This window comes from Scleropages formosus, chromosome 8 (assembly GCF_900964775.1).
Source record: "Scleropages formosus chromosome 8, fSclFor1.1, whole genome shotgun sequence".
NCBI classification, from domain to species: domain Eukaryota; kingdom Metazoa; phylum Chordata; class Actinopteri; order Osteoglossiformes; family Osteoglossidae; genus Scleropages; species Scleropages formosus.
The window spans coordinates 5,077,739-5,099,250 of NC_041813.1; the positions used below are offsets into that span (position 1 = coordinate 5,077,739).

A 21,512-nucleotide genomic window follows, 5' to 3' on the forward strand; every position below is an offset into this window, starting at 1 on the left:
ACGGCCGCGACGACATCGCTCACCTTGCGACGGTCTGTAAACAATCGGGGCAGTTGGCGAGAGCATATTGCTGCAACTCTGAAGCGTAACGTCGTTTCCCGGCGAGGGGGGTAACCAGCCACCTGTGGCGGCCCGAGGGACTCATGTATCCTCCGTCTCGTATTTACGTCGAAGTGATGGCCAGTAGCCTTGGCACGATGTCACCCACGATCATGGGTGAACCCCCCCCCCTCCCAACCCTCCCACCCCAGGATATGGTTCAGATCTTCTAAAACCTGCAGGTGTACGAGGAGGGCGAACACTTCGCATGCTGTATCACGCTTTCATTGCACATTTCGTCAGGATTGACCGCCCAACCGAAGATTGACGTCTCGTTGAAATAAATACACGGTCCTCGCTGCCATCCTCACCGGCGATGGCCTACCCTATTGTCACCCATTATAAACTGCTCTTGATGTAGCACAATACATGTGCAAGACCTGCACATGACTGCAGAAGTAAGAAAAATTAACAGCAGAATTAAGCTGCACTATTTGTTTAAAGAACTAAGCAGAAATGCAACTGATTAACCACTTATTGTAACAATCAGGAGGAGCGAGTAATATGGCTGTAATGACGCAATTAGAAGTTTTTGTACTGGGGAAGCAACAATTTTAACAAAATAAAAACAATTTGCTTTGAAACTTTTTTTTTTTTTAAAATTTGACAAGCCAGATGCACTGATTGTTTTCACTATTTGCCTCGCAAACCAAAGGTGGCAAAACAATCCGTGCGGGATCCACGGCTGCGAACGAGTTCACACACAGTGTTACAAGTTAGTTATTAATTCTATATAATACGGGGGGGGGGCATCATCATGTATGAGAAATTCTCAGCGGTTTTCAATCAATGCGTTTTCTGGACTCTATAGTAGTGATGGAGATTCCCCAGCTGCGTTATTATTATTATTATTATTATTATTATTATTATTATTATTCAGGCTTCCTTCGGCGCGTCCTTTTCATCATGATTCTGAGCGCAGCCCCGCGGCGAAGCGCAACAGGTCGCGCGCCTCACTTTCCCACGGACCCGGGCGGGAACCGCGCGCGCGCTCTGCGGAGCAGCAAGCGAGGAAGGAAGGAAGGACGAACTCGCCGCCGCGGCGCCACGCACTTCTACTCGCGTGTCATCGATTCGCCCACCCTGCCCTGGTTTTCGGCTGCCAGCGTGAGCGGGGCAGCAGCGGCGGGCGGTCAAATGAATCTCCGTCCGTCCGTCCGACCAGCAGCGACCAGCAGCGACCAGCGACCTACCTCTTCTTCTCCTTGTCGGCGGTCATGGCTCTGAGTCTCTGCGTCTGTCACTCTGTTTGTCTGTGTCTGTCGCACGCGCTGTGCTGTCCCGTCCCGTCCCGTGTCCTTCTCTCGCAACTCCTCGGATGTCCTCCGCCAACCAAAGTCCAGCTACCGCGGGCAGTGAGTGGGACGTCGACGTCGTTGGTTTCGCGCGCGGGCTGGCAGGTGTCTCGGCTCGGCAGGAAAGAAGAAAGAAAAGGGAAAAAAAGAAAAAAAAAAAAAAAAACACCTGGAGTCACGACGGCGAAAGTGGGGAAAAAATGCCCAAGGCTGCAGGCAGCGCGACCGACTCCGCGGTCACGGTGGTAAAACTAGTAAGTCCGGCGTCGTCCCGCGGCTCAGCGAAGGAAGAACTTAGCGGCACGGACGGGACGGGTGGGCTGTACAGTCTCAGAACACTGCCGAGGATCGTACAGCCGGGCTCCTGTGGCGCGGAGCGGAGTTTTGCACCGTTTCGCACACTCGCCCGCACTCGCGCTTCCACTCAGTCCTGTCCGTAACAAAGTTCGCCGCGCTGCGCCGCCGCTCTGGGAAACTTCCAGCCCGCGTCCCCCCGTCCACCCTTCCCGAGCTCAGCTGGCCCCGCTGACGGCGGCTCGAAGGCGCTCGGGCTCTCCGATTGGCGGCCGCGGCGGTCGAGGCCCGCCCCCCTGCACGCACCCGGGGCTCGCGGCCCTCCCAGGCGTCACCTCACGCGCTGTCAACGGGGGCGGGCGCAGGTGATCGTGTCCGTACGGACGGGAGCGCGCCGACCTGCCTGTCACTTTGTGCGCCTCGTCGGCAGTTGCTTCGCTTGTGTCGCGCACGAGTTAAAATATGGTGTTTGGGGCACGGCGCGCGCGCGTTCTCAGCCGCGTTCTGCAAGCGGCAACTTTTCACTCACTCACTCACTCACTCACTCACTGTCCCCTCGAAGTATCAACTTTTACCTCCTTGCACTATGTTTCTGCACTTCACTCGTGTCCAGTGCTTTAAGCGCAAACAATTCCCTTATTCAATTATTCATACGCAAATAATATATGGAAATCATGTCTTTTCACAAAGCACGAATTTAAACCCGAATTTACATCAACTCAAGACTCTGTTTTTTTTTTAAATCGATTTCAAGCAACTCTTTTATTTTAAAAAAATCTGTTCAGACCACAATTCACAAACAGGCTATTTAATGCTCAATTCTGTTCATTCTCTTAATTCTGTCTGTTGCACCAAGCCTATATATGCTTCTGGAGTTAATATAATAAATATAACACAATATTTTTCCAAATTATACGTACACTTTAGATGACACTTATTGTATGTGTATAACAAATATCAATAATTATGACAAATAAAATAATTCTGCTTATTATCATTACTGTTGTTGTTATTTTTTTAATTATTATTCTTCCTTTGACCAAGGTAATTTACAATGTTAGATGATTAAATGTACAATTTAGAAAAAAATCACTGCTACTTGCACGCCGATGAAGGCGAAGGCTTAAACGCCTCAGTGCTGTGTATTACATTTCATAAAAATTAAATGCTTCTCTTACGCTTCCGTGTGTGGCCCCATTCCCTTTTCTGTGATTGTAGCGCCCAAGCTTGTCAATTAATGTAGATATTTAGTTGGATACACCCTTCCGATATTCCCGACCTTACAATCTACCATTTTTTACCCATTTATGCAACAGGGTATTCTTAAGGTATGACTTATCGCAGACCCCACTGCAGGAGTGGCATTCAAACTGAAACTTGAAGAGACTGCTTTAACCTCTACACTACAACTACAAGAACAAAACCATATCTATTTCATAACACATAAGATAGACATATTCACTGAAATATATTACTGTATCTGTGTGTCTTTGAGGAAGTGAACGTAATATGGTCTCGCAGTTGTTTGTCTTGAAAGGCCTTGTTTCTCAGAATTTACTCTGCTTACCAAGAAGCATCCTCAGTTAAAAGTTAAAAGATTGCGTTAAGTCAAAAGACAGACAAGATCAAAGGAGCATTTCCGGTTGTTTATTATTGCAGTATAAAATTAAAACTTTTCTATACATCTACTGTCTATCTGTGTATTTGACTGTGTGATGTGTGTGTGTGTGTGTGTGTGTGCGCGCGCTCTGCTCCATCTCTCCGGTCTGCTCCTCTCTAATGGCTAATTGACCGCAGCAGAAGCTCTCCACGGCTTCGCTCTGCTTTCATCTGCAGATACAACAATAACAGCAGCACATGCAATCACATATTCCTGGAAGACCTCACTTTCATGTGCACCGATGTAACGTCAAGTGGATGTGGACCTCTAAAGTTTTTTCACGAAGGGACATTAATACATTATGTTCTTAGGCCAGCTGTTCCGTTAATGCTCTTCTCCTCCTGTGCTTTCATTAGGCACATTCCAGGTTGTTCTGACAAATTTCCTACCGTTCGAAAACATAAACAGGTGCTCAAGTACACGGGATCGTTCTGTGAGGACCGGCAATCGAAATGCTGATGGGTTACGCCCCACGCTGCTCAACAGGTAATGACGTAAAATCACAGCCTTGAAAGAAGGTCACAGCTTAGCGGCAAATGCCGTTGTGACCAACACCAAGTATTATGGAAAAATGCTCATACTGATCATATATCTACCGCTTAGTTGAGTTCTCCAAACCAGATTCCTCATTACTTCACTAGTCCGTGCAATATTCTTGAAGAACGCTTTCAGATAAATATTATTCCCACACACCATCAAATTTTGTCATAACATAATAGACATCGTTGTCGGGGGACTCAAGGCGCTGGGCATGTGAGTGCCTCTAACCACAGCGAACCACACTGGTAACTGAAGCTGTAACAAAAATCCCTCGTTGCCCACATCTAGGGAGTCCTCTAATCTGGTAAAAGAGAAAATAACAATGCCAAGGGGAGAATATGGGTATGTCGTAGCAGAGTTAGCCTGCAGTCCTTCCCCCGTCCCTCAACCCCACCCCCCACCGCATTAAAGGGACCTGGGCCATCCTGTTTAGGGAGAACTTTGAGACGAGCTGGTCCCAAGAAAAAGTAGGTCAACATGTTCTCATCCAGGTCCATTGTGTTTCTCTCAGATTGCATCGGCAAATTGATTCATCATTGCGTGGGAGGAGGGGGGGGGGGAGCATCCGGGGGCCTTCTTCTAATGGGCGCTTGATGGAGGTCTATGGATTCTGTCATGACTCTCAGATCTGCTGGGAGACCCCGCTGTGCAGCGGTTTTGTTCTCTATAAAAATTCATTTAATTCATTTGTAATAGCCCAATGGAAGCATATTGGATTCATATCAAAATCAACAGAACCGTTAAAACTAGGGCATTTTCTTGAGGACCGCTAAAATTTCGTTACGAACTTCTAGAGGTACCCCTCTTACCTATGTGTAATTTGACTGATGAATTACATTACATACTTGCAACTATTTACCCATTTATAAGAGCTGGGTAACTTTACCAGAGCCGTTCACGGTAAATACCTTGCTCAAGGGTACTACAGCTGGAGGTGAGACTTGAAACTGCGACCTTCGGGTCTAAGGCAACACCCGTAACCACTACGCTACCAGCTGTTGGATGCAAATCGCTCTTCTCACGTGTCATTGTAAAGAGATCCGTCACGTGGGTGCGAGTACCCGAAAGTTAAAAAAGCCTGTTTGGGTGTTTTCGGTATTACGAATTGCCACGTGTTTCTGGGATTGGATTCGTGCGCATGGACGTCATTGAGGAAACTCGAAGAAGGTGTCTTTAAGCCAAGCAGTTTCTCCAAATGCCAAAAGCCTTCTTCTCGCACACAATGTTTACGGCACAGGCAAGGCCACAGCGCTCTCTGCGATGACATCGAATGTTCTGTACAAACCAACCGTAGTAGAGCCTGCAACCCTCCCCCCGCCTTAACAATGGTTCTCTGCTCTCTGTATGCAGGGCAAAAGGTAGGGGTACAAGACATTGAGTCCCTTTCCATTAACATTTGCTTACTTTCCCCAAAAATCAAGGAAGGGCCAGGCCCTTGGGCTTTTGTCCTTTCGGTCGACGATAAGCCCCGATCAAACACCCTCACAAGAGAGAGGCAGAGATTACGGATATAAACCAGCACAGCCCCCGCCACGCACATATCGCACCAAGAATCCATACACGTGCTCCCATCATGCAATGTAGTTTTATTATACGCAAACACACGCACGCTCTCTCGTTCACAAATACTTCACGTGCAAACATATATACGTCCACTCCTTACATTTATTCATTTAGCTGATGCTTTTCTCCAAAGCGACTTACAACGTTAAGCTACTTTACAAATATTTAGCAGTTACACAGCTGGGTAATTTCACAGGAGCAATTTTTAGGGTAAGTACCTTGCTCAAGGGTACTAGAGCCGGAGGTGAGATTCAAACCCGCAACCTTTGGGTCTGGCAGCGCTAACCGCTATGCTACCAGCTGTCCCCTCCTTCAGACATACACACGAGGGCAGCTTGTCTCCCTTCCCTCTTTGTGAGAGGGGCTGCAGTTTGTGATGTTCCTCACGTAAAAAGGCACCTTCATTAATTTTGACATCATAGTATTTAATAGGTTCCAAAACAAACAATACACATTCACATCCTTTTGAATACAGTACATTTGGCACACAGTAAAATGCTTACAATGACATAACACTAATGGATGGCAAAAAATTAAAAATATATCCATAACGAACCATACTGTACATACAAAGCTTCACAATACAGAAACTAAAAATTTATTTGCTAAATGTATACATAACACATACGGTATTATAATACGTCCTTTCGGTATATGTATTACACTACCATATGCACATACATATAATATTCAGCTAGACACGTTTTTGCACTTAATTTAAGAGGTAATTCTTCAGCCGTTATATATTTACTCAGTTGACTTTAAAACAGACCAAAATGTGTTTCCTATAATGATTTTTTTTTTTTTTCCTTTTATAAACTTTTAAAAAACTGAAATAAAACCAAAAGCAGAGAGACAGAGGTACAAAGTGACGTGAGCACGGCGGTTGCTGGGGGAGGATGGAGAGCGAGGAGGAGGAGGAGGCCCTTATTTCACGCGGCGCGCCGAAGCCCCGCCACGAAGTGCCGCACTTCGGGCAGGAGAGCCGCAGAGCAGAAATGGCCCGACCGACCCACCGACGAGGACCTAGAGACGGCCCCGGGAAGGGGAAAGCGCGCGCAGCGTGATGCCGATTGTGGCCGATGTAATTCTGACGTACGTCGGAGGCATTTCGCTCTTCACGTCGGGTGGGTCTAGAACGTATGCCGTCGTAAGACTCGGAACACAGAAAGAGACTGCAGTTGCTCCCCGCGATACTTTCCGTTACAGAAAAGAGAAGGTTTACAAGAATCCGCATTTAACACTCTAGCTAAACCCCAGACGATGAAAATGAATAAATCAAGTAACACTACGGTGATCTACCATAACTACACCTACTATTGCTACAACTGTAAAATTCACGACTACATGCTACCGGTTTTTCCGATGTATCTCCTGCAACGTGTGTATCGCAGCGTCTGTGCGCGAGAACGTAGCAGGCGAACGTTTTTGGACCGTAATTCACGGCCCGACGGCATCTCCAAGCCCCTGCCGGAGCCCCCATCCTCCACCAGCCCCCCGCGTGCCCCCTACCCCCCCCAGCCTGTTAGCCTGAGACCCTGTGCCCATGTCGCCATCTTCAGGTGGCTTCAAACTCTCAGAGACTCGTAGGCAGCGCGTACCCAGATCCGGCGCCTTCGTTCGAACCCAGTTTCTTCGCCAGAGCCGGTCCACGAGGCCAAAGCCCCCGAAAGGGTGAGCACAGGCGCGTTTCCACCGATGCGCCGGGACCATAGAGACAGGCGGCACTGACTCCGGGTACTGTTTCAGTCTCATTCGAGATACGCCAACGCAAAACAAAAATCATACAAATAACCAGGTTACAATCATTTTGCTGTGCCTTTTTTTTTTTTTTTCTTTTTTTTTTTTTGCAGAAACTTCAGACACACGAGATAAAGAATATTTGCAGGGATCCTGACTGGCTTTTGGTTTTCGAAAAAAGTTCAGATTTGGTGCTCAGTTTTGGGAAAGTCCTCTCCCGACAACCTTCGGCCTCGCCAGCGTTCCAAGGTCCCGACGGTCAGATCACGGGACGAGAGGAACCCTGCCTTCGGACATGCATCCCTCCCACCTGGTTGGGGGGACAATGTCTCTGTGGAGTCAGGGAGGTCACGGGCAGGAATGAGTGCATACTAACCACAAGGGTGGGGGATACGTGAAGCTTCAGCAGGGATCAGGCAAAAGACCATGCTTTAAAAAGAAAAAAGAAAGAAAAAAAAAAACAAAAACGACCAAACCATAAAAACTATGAGTGGGGGAAACGAGACGAAACCAAAAAAGTAAACCAAACAAACACATAAGACACAGAGTATTGCACATTGAACTTTTTTTCTCATTGACTAGTAATACACAACACTATCTTATGTCTTACCATGCAGTGGTTGACACCTCTATGTTCAAATAGCTTCACAAGCTTCGCAGCAAAGATTATATACAAAGTATCTTCTGTACAGAGGGCAAGACACTGGTTTTAGGTGCTGGTTTTGCCACCCACTATAGTGAGTCTTGTTGCATAACAGGAAATCTTGGTCGGGATTTCAAAAGCTAAGCAACAAGACGATCCAGTAAAATCATTTAAAACCCAACAACGAAAAGACACAATAAAATAAATTCATGTCGACGGTCGTACAAGCACACGGGAACACGCAAACACTCTCGCACCCGAACTCTGAAAAGAAGCCGTATAAGGAATATTTAGAAATAAAGTACAATAACACTGTGAGCATATCTACTGTAGGTAACCGTTCTGCTTTTAGCTTCCTCGCGTTTTCCGCAAAATTTACCCAACACACCAAAAGGCATTTCGATGTATTGTACATTAACTATTACCGTAAGAGCTGTAAAATTTTGATCTTCGGAAAAGGTTTTCTATAACAACGTCAAATTCTTCCATTTGTTTGTTTGGACGTTGAAATCCGGTAGGGTTTCATTCCTCGGTACCATCGGCGGTACTATCAATTCGGTTCACGCAGGGCACGCAAGTTGGACATTGCACAGAAAGATCCAGAAAGACAAAATCCGAGTAGGGTAAAGGAGGCCAGTAGCACCGACCTGTTTCGCTACTGAGGGCTGCACTACAACCACAAAGAAGAGACCCTAGGGGTTTCCTGTGCCGAAATCACGACTTTGTCTCCGTTACGAAGAAACTGAGGTCATGGGAAACTGAGACAACGAAAAATCGTTTGCATTGTCTCCGTTCCCGTTCATCCTCCGTTCCACTGCAGTCTACAGTTGCTTGAAGAACAGTCATCAGTTTAGTCGATTTGTCAAGGTTACATTAGTTCCCGGAAGCAAATAAGGACCGTTCTACGACATGCCATTCTTCTGTAATTTTTTGCGAGAAGTTCCCGAGAAGCCACAGCCGACAGAAGCCATCGGCCACCCAAGGGAACCTCAGCCTCGCTTCACTAGTGTTTTCGATCCAGCTTCCCGTATTCGGTCATACCTCTTGCCGATGCCGTGTCCTACGACGTAAGACAGAGCGATCTCGCACCAAGCTCTTTTGTAACTGGTTTCCACGGCCTCCGCGTCACCGATATACCGTACAGCGAATTAGCGCACGTCACCAAAAACGATGCTCGCCGCAAGCAAAGTGACGCTCGGGTCCGCGAGCGCTGCAATTCTCGTACGGGAGGTCTGACCGTTGCAGGGCCGTTGCTAGCAGCGAGCCTCCGACGCGGAAGCCTGCGGGAAGGTTGGTTTGGCTAGCGATCGTCTTTGGACCACGGACAAGGCGGACCGACTGCCCGGTTACGAGGAAGGACTCCCCCTAGGGCTGCTTCTGCGCGATAGTCTGTTCTGCATCTGTACAACAGCACGTTACAAAAAAAAAAAAAAAAAAAAAAAAAACCAAAGACTGAAACGGACATGCAGTAAGGAAAGGAAAATAAGGGCCAGATACGAAAGGGAAAGGAATGGAGTGTTTTAGGAAAAGGGAGATTAGCTAAGGGGATTTTAATCCTGGTATTGGCCCACGGGTCGGGCTGCGTGTGTGCGTCTGAGTCGAAGTGCGTGAAGAACGGCAGAGGGGTCGCACGGGAACGTAAATGGACAGGGCTCTTAGGACAGCGTGTCCTCCCCGAAGTAGGAGAAGCCCTTGAACTCCTCCTGGTTGATCTGCTTGATGATGGCCTCCTCCACAGGGGTGAGCACAGGGTCCTCGCGTGTGAAGTCCTGGTCAAAATTGTTGACATCCCTTTTGGTTTTCTATAAGGGGAAGGAACAAGAGGTCGCGGTTACGAGCTGCGAGTGCCGAGCGAACATTTTCACACGTTCCTGGGCTCGTTGCTGCACTCACCAGGCGTGGAAAAACTGGTCAGCCATTGTGGTCTGTCGTAAATTCATTAGGTGATCATTATGGACGATGGCTGCGTTACTAAATTTTGCACAAAGCCCCAATATATTTGCATGTGCATCGTCGGATTTACGCAGCGTTAGAACAAAGACTGACCGGTCTCCGCAATGATGCGCGGTGAAGAAACGCGGCATGAAGCCTGCTGGGTTTTTTTTGTAGCAGAGGCACCGTGAGAGATGCTATCCCTCCTAACAGCAAGCCTGTCCGCAAGCCTCGTGGCAAGGTCTAGCTGCACCTATGCAGGTCACCCCCGGGTCGCTGCAAGGGGAAGCGTGCCGTCTCAGAGTCTTCTTGGCTGCACAATCTCTTTCTGAACCCTCCGTGACCTCCTGGCTTTCCCGGTTACATAGCAACCGCTGATGTTTGGCTGCGCGACGCCAACTGCCACCAGCGCGTTCACCACAACGCATTGTGTCGAAAAGGTGGAAGTTGAGTGGCGACAGTTTCGCTTTCAGCGTTGGGGCTGCAGGAACTTTGAGGAACTGCCTGGGAGCCGTAACATGTCACAAAGGCCCGTGTGGTTCAGGGAAAGGGTAAAAACTACTGCGAGGATCTTTATGAAACGGTTTGACTGTCGTGAACAACGTGCATGAACAACTCCCTGCTGAGACATTATACAGCGTATGAACAAGTTCTGTGCCTCCACTACTCTTTCTTTGGGTCACAAAACAGGAGCAGCAACACTACACTAACACATGTAACGGCAGGGTGACGGCACAGCGAGTAGCACTGCTGTCTCACAGGGCCTGGGTGGTGCGAGAGGATGTGGGTTCAATCCCCGCTCAGTCGGTGTGGAGTTTGCATGTTGTGTCTGTGTGGGTTTCCTCTGGGTGCTCTGGTTTCTTCCCACACTCCAAAGACATGCTGTTCATGTTCCCCCACAGTGAGTGTGTGTGTTCCACTGATATATGGATGAGTGACCCAGTGGAAGTAGTGTATCTAGCAGTGTAAGTCACCGTGGTGAATAAGGTGTGTGGGCTGATAACACTATATAGAGTTCATTGGAAGTGACTTTGGAGAAAAGTGTCTGCTAAATAAATCTATGTAATATTTTACCCACTTTTACAGCTGGGCAATTTTTACTGGAGAAACTTAGAGTAAGTACCCAGGCTCCAGACTCATTTCGCCCATCATCTCTTCGTGCAAGGTATAAATGATCATGCACTATAACTTTAAGATCATGCCAGGATCAATCCTATACGTAGCAAATCCTGTAATGTAACGCAAATGTTTATATGTATCTCAAGGAAAAAAAATTACTAGGGAGGTGATCAGGAATCGTCGATATTCGGATAAAGTTTTGTGCGGCTACTCGTGCGATGAACATCGGTGCATAAAGTGGAAAGAAACAAACTAGGTTTACTTAAGAATCACACGTCTGCAACTATGTCTCCTTCTCCTAATGTAATGTAGAAATTGTATTTTCTATGAGATGTACGTCGCTTTGGAGAAAAGCATCTGCTAAATGAATAAACGTGAATGTAATGCACCCGTTCTTGCGGGCACTACGACACGAGGTGGAATTCAAACCCGGGTTTACCCAGTGAAAGGCAGTGGCTGCCACCGCTTTGCTACTCCCATTTTTTTGCAGCAGCAGTGGTATCTTTTGTTTTTATCGCAGCCAACGTATGAATTAATCATGCTATTTGAGCCGTTCATTTAATGCGTTGCGTAAAGCAAATTACGAAAACCAAAACAGAACAGTTGACTCACTACTGTTTTTGTTTCGACTCAATCTGTGTTATTCAAGGACGCCTGCAATAGTGAAGTGATAAGTAAATGGATTCCTTAATTTTCTCCCTAAAAATGAATGATACCAGTCATTAAGCAGGTGTTGCAGTGACCAGGGACCGAATATTTCAGGGTTTGCTGGAACGATGTGCAAAGCTAACATTCTGTTTCGCATTCGTTTTCAGGAAAAATAAAATAAATGCTGGCGTACCTCTAAAAAAAACACCTTAGGCCATCATGAATTTGGTGTCATGCTATTAAAGAAATGTATGCAGCCCAGTGCTTGCATGTTTCCTTTAAGGTTTTTCAAATGGTAGATTCATCCATTCAACAAAAGCAGCCCACAGAAGAGTAGACAAGAACGAGGGTCCGGAGGAACCGTTTCAGAGAGTACGTTCAAAACGTCTGAAGGACTCACAATGCGGGGCTTGAAGGGTGGTTTAATCTTCCTCTGCTCCAGCTGCTGCCAGTCAATCTCCTTGAAGAAAGGATGGACCTTGATGGCCTCTTCTCCGCTTTGGGCAGCCACACAGCCCAGCCGCTTATTAGGGCTCTTCGTCATGAACTGTTGGCAGAAGGCAGGAAGAGGACAGTCACATGATAGAGAATGAAAAAGGAGAGAATATTAGAGATTGAGAGGGCAAAAAAACGCCTTCTCTTTGACTTGCGGAACACTCCCAGAACAGGGTGAAACGGGGGAACATTATGGTTTGCTAACTGCATTTGACAGCCTAGTAAGGCTGCTGACCAGCACCGACGTTACGGACTCGTCCCCTTGTTCTTCGCATGTCTTTATGCATCTACATCCATTCTACATCCACTCTGTGGTTCACGTCTTTCATCACCACACGGTGTTTCGCTCATTTCGAATTTCATCAGAATTCACGAATAGTCGAGCGCTGTAAATGCTGTAAAATCTCCATTATTCGTAGGACTATGAGATTTTTTTTCCCGAGTACGCGGTCTTACAAATTCCGTGACTGCTTGCCTTGGCTGAAATAATGCAAACATATGTAATGTCAGAGCAGATCCTCAGGAAGGATGACATGACTTGACCACCAAGATCCCGATGCAGGTCACGTGATCCGCATGTCAGCCAGACGGAACCCACTGTGACACTGAGTCTTCCAAGACAAACATGCCTTGCTTCCCACAAGTCTTTGCAAAATGGCAAAGGATAGCCAAAGTAAACCCAGGATATGTTATGGAAAAAAGGCAGCGAAATACAAATAACCAGTCCTGGACTCTGGGACTGAGGTAGCGAGGAAGCTCTGCGGTGCTATATCGCGCTCCACTCATGTCGTCCCCGAGATTACGCGATCCCAAAAGCCACCGGCAAACACAAACATTTTGTTCCCTTCCCACAAGAAGTGTAATTTCTCCCAGGCCCCGTTCTTGCTACGGCCCCACCGTGTGGCACCGTGAACTACCCATGAACTCCCTCAGCGCACCTCACTTAGCTAATCAGATGTAGATTCATCAGAGAGAGAGAGAGAGAGGGGGAAAAAAAAAAGAGGAAGAGAAGAAGGGAAGAAACAAGAAGGGAGGGCCAAGGAGGAGTGGGTACATGTGGAGGAGGAGAAGAGAACAGGACTGAAAGGGGAAAACTCTGGGCGAACGGGTGATGAAACGCAAGGAAGACGAGCGAAGGATGGGAAGAAAGACGGTGAGGTGGAAAAGGGAGGTGCCAGTAAGCAAGAGGAGAGGAACGGGAGGAGGAGGAGAAACAAAGACCTGAAGGGCGCTTTCCGGGTTACGGAAAGGGGAAGGAGAAATATGCGGGTGACTGACCGCTTTGAGGATGCTCACTGCCTCCTTGCTCAGCCACACGGGGTAGAGCACATCGTCGTGGAGGATGGATTCAAACAGGTCATCCTCGTTGTCCGCCTCGAACGGAGGCTGCCCCGCCATCATCTCGTACATAAGAACCCCCAGAGCCCACCAATCCACAGAGGGGCCGTACTCGAGCTCCTGCAGGATCTGAGATGGGAAGGGTCGCAGTGAGGACGCAGCACGAGGAGCAATCGGAAAGTGCCGAAAAGTCCAAAAATCAACCCTGTGGCACATTCGTCAGTCGGAGCAATTCAATTCGCCAGGACCTTCTGGCTGCCAAACGGTCATTAGAGTAAATGTAGTGTAACCAGGGTGGTGAAGGATATGGGTGGGGTACCTCGGGGGCGATGTAGTCGGGGGTCCCGCAGAACGTGGTGGTGGTCACCCCGTTGAGGATGCCCTCTTTGCACATCCCAAAATCAGCCAGCTTGCAATGACCCTCTGCATCCAGCAGGATGTTGTCCAGTTTCAAATCTCTGGGGGATGAGAAAAAGAACAAAATGTATAATGTGAAGGTCCGGGAGTAGGGGAGGTCAGGGATTGTTTATCCTTGAAGGCTGGCTATATGACAACAAAAAGGGAAAGAAATGAGCAGCATGACATAGAACATTTCTGGAGTAAGGCTTAGTAGCGCTATGGAAATATTTTAATGAAATAGAATACATCTGGGGGGGAGAAGACTGGTGTTGCACAATGTTTAAAAAAAAAAAAAAACAAATACAGTACATCAGATGACATGGTGTAACTGTAAATAAAAGCATGTCTTGTGAATAAGTCAGTGTTATTGGGGGAAAAAATAAGTCGCACGCAAACAGCTTTTGCATCCGTTTCTTGCTGAAAATCAGACGTCCCTTTATGATCGGAAGATTCGTTTAAATTTCTTCCGAGTTCCAGGTCAAAAATCCCCAAGTGGCGAAAGTGAATTAGAGCAAAATCCGAACTTTCCGCACACTGTTCACGTAAGTCGTCGTATTTATGGGAAAAATACCAACTTTACCACATGTGCCTGCAACACGCTGCAGCTCCAACTGAGTTAACACAACCAGTCAACCCAACTGAAGCAACACTTTTCCTTCAGTGGCTGACAATCGGACTCCGTGTGCGGCTCTCAAGCTGCCTGGATTCCCACGGGATGACAGAGCCACAGTTTCAGATGCGACAACCCGAAAAAAAGGGACTCGGTCCCGGGCAGCTCCGTCTCTCGTGTGATTCAAGAAAGCCGGAAAAGCAGGTAAAAGGTCGTGCAGAAGTGCCAAAATGCAACATATAAGCGGCAAAACAATACAAATAAGACTTTTCCAGATACGCGGTATATCTGAAACCTGATTATTTTTCACTCAGAACTAAGTCTTTAGCTTGGATGCTCGTAATTGTGCACCTATATGGAACAGAGTCGGTCCTGGTGCCATAATGTAATTGTGCGTCAGGGTTCTGTTCCGCTCAGACCGGAGCCTTCAGCGTTCGCCGGCTGCAACAACACCCCTCTGGGAGCGTTCGGCTTCGCCTGCCTGCCAGAGCAGAGAGAGCGATGCCCAGCATCGCGCCGAGGCCCCGTCCGGACCACCCGGGCTGCGGCGCTCATCTCCGTCTCCCATCAGTCTCCGTCACAGCGCTGCGCCGCTGCGGCCCCATCCTCCCGTCAGCCATAACAAGGACTCTTATCAAAGGCCAGGACAGCAGGCGCGTCTCCAGTGACCACGGGGGGATTGGGGGAGCCAGAGGATGCTCCGCTCTCCTGCCGTATCTCCTGGATCTGTGCATTCCGCTTCAAGGGTACAGGCTGGGCCTCTGCATCCGTGCACTTGGCACAGCCGCGCGCACACACGCACACACACACACACACGTTTACAATGCTTGGATACGCAAATGCACTCACATGTACGTCTTCGCAATTTTATACCGAGTGCACGGGCAACAAAATCAGAGTATCGGGACATTTCCACTTCGCGGGGGGAAAAACGAAGAAAAATCGACGGACTGGCGTCCCGTCCCGGGTGCGTCCCCGTCCCCTCCCCCTTCGGCCTTGCGCCCCGTGTTGCCGGGTAAGGCTCCGGCTCGCCGCGACCCCGCTCGGGACAGACGGTTGTTGACAATGGATGGATGGATGAGGCCACCCTTGAAAATTTGTTTACCGGGTTTAACCAGCTGCAAACATTGGGGAAAAACATGGTCAGTTTGTAATTACAAACCCTCAGATCTGTATGATACCAGCCATGAAGGAAACAGCGACACAGCAGCCTGCACTCAGATGTAAAACAAAGAAATTATGGACACGTACACACATACAAGAGGTATTCGGTCTTCCTGGGGGACAGAAGTGCACAGATTGCGGGCAACAAAAGCAAAAGCAAGGTGCAAGTCCCATGTAACATGCATGACAGCTGTGTAGTTACTTCACATTTATGACTGGCACGTGAAAGACAAAGATCTCCTGTCCGCCATCCCCCAGTTGCACGCACGTTCTAAAAGCAGGATGGGCCTTGAATTCCACGTAAAAAGACCTCGGTGACTCAAACGGGGTCAACGAGTGCAAACGGTAACAAGGCCAGAGGTAAGCAGCCATTGGTGCTCACGCGCTTCCTGCTTGCATGGCGTCACCTGGGGTGAAGGGGTGTCTGTAGCCCTTTCCCGAGGGTCATCCTGGAGTACCGCAGGACCCAGGTGACAGTCAGGAGTCAGGCACATTTTTTTTTTGCAATTTTTACCATTTCTTCCAGATCAGTAGAGCTCATTACATTTATTTAGTAGAAGCTTTTCTCCAAAGTGACTTCCAATGAACTCTATGTAGCGTTACCAGCCAGCATACCTTATTCACCGCAGTGACTTACACTGCTAGATACACTACTTACACTGGGTCACTCATCCACACATCAGTGGAACACACACACTCTCTCTGTCACTCACACAGGATGGGAGAACCTGAACAGCATGTCTTTGGAGTGTGGGAGGAAACCAGAGCACCCAGAGGAAACCCACGCAGACACTGGAAGAACATGCAAACTCCACACAGACTGAGCGGGGATCAAACCCACATCCTCTCGCAGCACCTGACAGCAGCACTACTCACCATGCCGCCTATACTCTCACACGGCTCATGTTCTCAGTGGTGTCTGGGGGGGTCTTGTGGACCTCCAAGTACCCCGGCCTGTGCTCATTTTCACTTTACCTCAGTTCTTACTTGCGTTACTGAAGCCATTGCTATGATGGAAAGTCACCTCACCCAGTGTTGAAGGTATAAATCAGGTGGGGCTGGAATTTCACTCCTTACACAGCAGTGCATGTGTGTCACTCGCTCCAGTGCCATGGGTAAAACTGGCCTGCACCTGACTGTGGTCCGGAATGCGCTGGAAAGCTAATCTGATAGCGGGGGCCCGCGCCACGTGTTCCCCTCTGCCAGAAGAGGATCCAGCGCGGGAACAGGTGGAGACACGCTCTCTGTCACTCTTGCAAAAGAAATGGAATCTCGACTGCGTTTGGGCCTCTCTGGGTTGGCGTGGGGTGTTCCGACACCCAGCCAGCGACTGAACTGCGTTAATTTCCAGCAATATTCCACTTCCTGCCTTGCTCTCAAAACTTTCCAGTCAACGTGATAAAATTTCTGAGCTTCCAAGATGACGAAATCCAGCAAAACCCCTTTATGATTAACGCAGATGTCAGAGAACTGGACAACAATGATGACCTTCCTGGACCACCACGGGTATTTCGCTAGAACAGGATGAGGCTGCTTTCTCGGTTACCGTGAGCTGGGGAACATACTGGCATCTTTTTCTTTGGGTCCTGGTTTAACCAGTAGGTTCCATCCATTGTTCAATCCTTTCTCCATGCCTAGTGTTACCGGAGGGGCTGTGGTGTTTCAGTTAAGGATGTCTCCTTATTGCTGAAGGACCTGGGTTCGAATCCCAGCTCAAGAACCTAGATCAAGGTATTTACTTTGAACTGAAGCAGTAAAAATAATCAAGCTTCATAAAAGTGTAAAGAGCGTATTATACAAACCTAAGATTGTAATTTGCCTTAGACCGAGGCGCTAACTAAATAATGGTTAGCAATGACTCGTCCTTTCAACTGTATTTTCTTTTCCATAGTTTCCTGAGAAAAACAAACCGTCTTTGGTCTTGGGTTTCTGGAATCATTAAGACGATGTTTTCTGAATCAATAATATGTTATTCCCAAATAACATCACTCTCCAATTATAGTAATAGCTGACAAACAAATCAGAGATTTCCAACATCCAAAAACTCACTACTTGTGCAAATCAAGATAAAACAAAAAAAAAAAAAAAACAAAATAAACATCAAAAGCAATAAAATCACTTTGTTATAATGCACTGCATACCAAATAATAATAATAAAAATAATAATACATATACACATACGTGCCATAGACCCTTTTGAAACTTGAATTAACAGCTATCTACCTTTAGAGTGACACTGTGAAATCCATCAGGAATGAAGCACTGGATGAAGTTACATGTCTGTCATGAGAAGATGTTGCGCTGCACAATTGTTCTAGTAGTTTTTTGAATCTGAACGCTGCATAGCTACTGGTGGCATAGCGGTTAGTGCTGCTGCCTTTGGACCCAAAGGTTGTAGGTTTGAGTCTCATCTCCAACCACAGTATCCTTGAGCAAGGTACTTACCCTAAATTGCTCCTGTAAAATTACCCAGATGAGTAAATAATCTTAACAGTATAAGCTGCTTTGGAGAAACATCTCAAGTAAATTAACAGGTGTAAAATAATCCTGTGACAAATGCTTGATTTTTTAGGTTCTTATTCAAGTCGTTGAACAAAATAAGGGCTGAATCATCTCCTATAAGTCATGTCTCCGCTGCCAATGATGCAGAGCTTCTGAATGCACCCAGATGGGAAAAAGTGTCTTGCTGCCAACATCTGCCAGGTACGACACTTTCATACTGGTAGCACTTGGTGCCCTGCTGACTTCTCCATGACCCCATGTGTACCAAAAAGAAACTGAGATCAGGTGACAAACAATATTTCTCTCCCTCTCTCTCTCTCGCTCTCAATCACTCCTTTCTATCTGTCTTTTCTTGTCTGTCTGGTGCCCCCCCCCCCCCTCTCTCGCTCTTTTTCAGAGCTGTAAACACGGAGACGCACACGGAACTAGACCAGAAGCGCACACGCCTATGAACACGCACAGCAAACCGAGTAACAGAAAGGTTCACGACCCACTAAATCATCGGAACGCGTTACGGGAGGATGGGGACGAGAGAGAAAAAGTGTCCGGAAGAACACGGAAAGATGAGTTCTGAAGGCGGGAGAAAGACGTTGGTCGCACGCTCGTAGACGTTGAGGCAGCCTTCTCGTTGGCTTCTTCGGAGGGGTCTCGCTGGGGGTGTCAGTTGACGGATATAGTCGGAGAGGAAAAATGAAAAACGAGGCGGGGAGATAACGCCTCGGCGATGAAAGATGACAGGGAGAGGTATGAACCCAGGCAGGAGAAGGTTTGATGGTTGATTGCCGAAAAAATGTCAACATCACTTCATGCATGTCATTCAGCCGAAGGTGTTTTCGTGAAAACCACTGTCCCAACAAGGCGGTGGGTATGGGGGGCGGCGGCGGGTTATGTAACTGTTCTATTCCAGAGAGGCCCGAATAGGAGCTTCAGCGATCCGCACGTTTCAGAATTAAAAAAAAAAAAAAAAAAAAAAAAAAAGACAAGCTTTCATGTTTCAAGTTCTTTTCATGTGCTGCTGCAAGCATGGCCCCCCCATCATGTGCTGCGCTGCTGCGTGAATACGGTGGCGACGCAAGTCGCGACCATGGACTCCTGGAAACTGCGAGAGACCACAGAATTATGTGCAAAAGTCAAAAGAAACCTTCCTCATATATATATATATAAAAAAAAAGACTTTTCATAGAAGTCATAAAAATTGTCAGTGCATTTCAAAATATGCACAAAGTATGAATTAAATGAAAAAAAACTTCCATACTTGTATATTTATATGAACTCACATGTAGCACACTACTAAACAGAACACGTGTGTGTACACACACACACACACACACACACACACAGAGAGAACAGGCTTTATCTCTCCCGGCGACGTGACACACTACCTCAGTGTTTTTAGGGACCCTCATGTTGAGCAGCAGAGTTTACAAACTGCTCATGGTGCTTCATTCCTCTCCCATCGGTCCATCTCTCTCGCCCTTCCATACATCTTCCCCCTCATCGCTCTCTCTCCCCGTCATTCCGCACATCCCTCCCCGCTCCCCTCAAAACATCTGACTTTCTGCGCTCTCTTCAGCCACATCCGAGCTGCTGCAATCCTCGGCCTTCGTTGCGAACGAACTCCTTTTCGTATGTCCATCCTCTACTTGTTGATTTAGATCATGTTGTGTTGTTTTCTGAATTTGGGCCCCTTTGGCGGCGCGCTCGCCTCGATGGGGATTTCTCCACTGCTTCGCTCTCACACACCCTTATTCCTTTGGTATTTGCTCACACACATTTCCTGCCAGGGTCTTCAGCAAAAAAAAATAAAGCAGTAAATATGTATTACGAACAAAAACGGGGGGGTGCGGTGGTGCGGCGGGCTTGGCCGGGTGCTGCTCTCCGGCGGGTCTGGGGTTCGAGTCCTGCTTGGGGTGCCATGCAATGGACTGGCGTCCCGTCCGGGGTGCGTTCCCTCCTCCTCCAGCCTTACGCCCTGTGTTGCCAGGTTAGGCTCCGGTTCACGGCAACCCCACTTGGGACAAGCGGTTCCAGACGGTGTGTGTGTGTGTGTGTGTGTGTGTGTGTGTGTGTGTAAAAATAAAAATGCATTACACTGGGGAATACTGCAATAACTTACTGGCATCCCTCAACATAAAGAGGTTATTCACGAGTCACTAACATCCCCCTTCAAACAGCAGAAAACAAGAGACTGGAGAAGCCAAGAGTTTGGTAGAAAAGGCAAACTAAGTAAAAACCAAAAAGTAATGAGATAAAAGCACACGCTAATCAGATTTTTACAAGTAAATGTTGTCTATATTTATAGGCTTTGTTTTTAAACGCTTAATTTTTCATTGGGCGTTTAAATGCCATCTGACACTCAGCACGTCTATGAAGAGCCACCTCTGTGAGGATCTCCGCTGAAGAATTTGGAAGTGTTGGACAAAGTACTGCACGCACACACACACAGACACACGCACACACACACACACACACACACACACACACACACATGCAAGAAACAGGGTAAAGGCTATGGTAATCACACGCAATTGTAAGCATTTCCTGTGGTTCGTCTTAATCGCGTAGAGTGATTTTTCCGTTACGCACGCAATGTTCTGAGCCTCCACAAACTGTGGACCTTCTCTCACTTGGGGTGGATGAGCAGAGAGCTTTCGCTCTCATCCATGGTCCCCCTTGTGAGCCCCCACCACTCTCACTCACTCACTCACTCACTCACACAGCCACCACACCTGCCCTGCATCTGCAGCAAACTGCCCAAGTCCTTTAACGATCAAATGGGCTCTTCTGTCAACTCACAGCACGCACCTGCTCACGCGATCATGTTTGCGCTTCTCTGCTCAAAACTCATTAATGAACCATGAGAGAAAAAAATGTCAGGTTTTACAGGACACACCATCCGCTTCAGATGTGGCATTTCCGAAAAGTTACTTCTATCCAAGGGGAAATTAATTTGCAGAATGAACAAATTTCAGCACCAGCAGAGTAACAGTAACCTGACGAAAGTGGACAGCGTATACATTTAGTACACCTTTGGAACATTTCCCTGTCCTCCTGTATTAAAATATGTATGTTATTATGAGAGGGGGGGGGGTGCGGTGGCGCAGTGGGTTGGACCGGGTCCTGCTCTCCGGCGGGTCTGGGGTTCGAGTCCTGCTTGGGGTGCCATGCAATGGACTGGCGTCCCGTCCGGGGTGCGTTCCCTCCCCCTCCGGCCTTACGCCCTGAGTTGCCGGGTTATGGGACGAGCGGCTCAGAAAGTGTGTGTGTTATTATGACTTCACATGTGAAATATCCCTCTAACCCACGAAGAAGATACATGTGGTGCATGTTTTTATGTACTTTATAGTGCGTTGCTACAATGTACCTCCACGTTATGTCAGATGGAAAGGTTGTACACGGACTAAAGCCGTACCGAACCTGTGAGTGGTGACGGACATTTCCACGAGACGTACGTCGCTTTGGAGAAAAGCG

General features: G+C 47.7%; 2 protein-coding genes across 9 annotated transcripts in view; both read right to left on the reverse strand.

Moving 5' to 3' along the window:
- Window positions 1-2,414, reverse strand: part of epas1b (endothelial PAS domain protein 1b) — a 42,080-nt gene extending 39,666 nt beyond the window's left edge. For 2 of the 4 annotated variants that reach the window (XM_018766236.2, XM_018766235.2), the window contains exon 1: window positions 1,293-2,414. In XM_018766236.2, coding sequence (XP_018621752.2) covers window positions 1,293-1,318 — 26 coding nt within the window. In that variant the 5' untranslated portion in view covers window positions 1,319-2,414. Of the gene's footprint in view, window positions 1-23; window positions 224-1,292 lie in introns of those variants that run through there. The other 2 variants (XM_018766232.2, XM_018766230.2) reach the window with 1 other exon arrangement.
- A 4,853-nt stretch (window positions 2,415-7,267) lies between these two features.
- The window catches only part of prkceb (protein kinase C, epsilon b), a 101,306-nt gene continuing 87,061 nt past the window's right edge, over window positions 7,268-21,512 (reverse strand). For 4 of the 5 annotated variants that reach the window (XM_029254411.1, XM_029254410.1, XM_029254408.1 and 1 more), the window contains 4 exons: window positions 13,686-13,824; window positions 13,307-13,495; window positions 11,934-12,080; window positions 9,350-9,636 (listed from right to left, as the gene is read on the reverse strand). In XM_029254411.1, the coding sequence (XP_029110244.1) occupies window positions 9,490-9,636; window positions 11,934-12,080; window positions 13,307-13,495; window positions 13,686-13,824 (622 nt within the window). In that variant the 3' untranslated portion in view covers window positions 9,350-9,489. Of the gene's footprint in view, window positions 9,637-11,933; window positions 12,081-13,306; window positions 13,496-13,685; window positions 13,825-21,512 lie in introns of all 5 variants that reach the window. The other variant, XM_029254407.1, reaches the window with a different exon arrangement.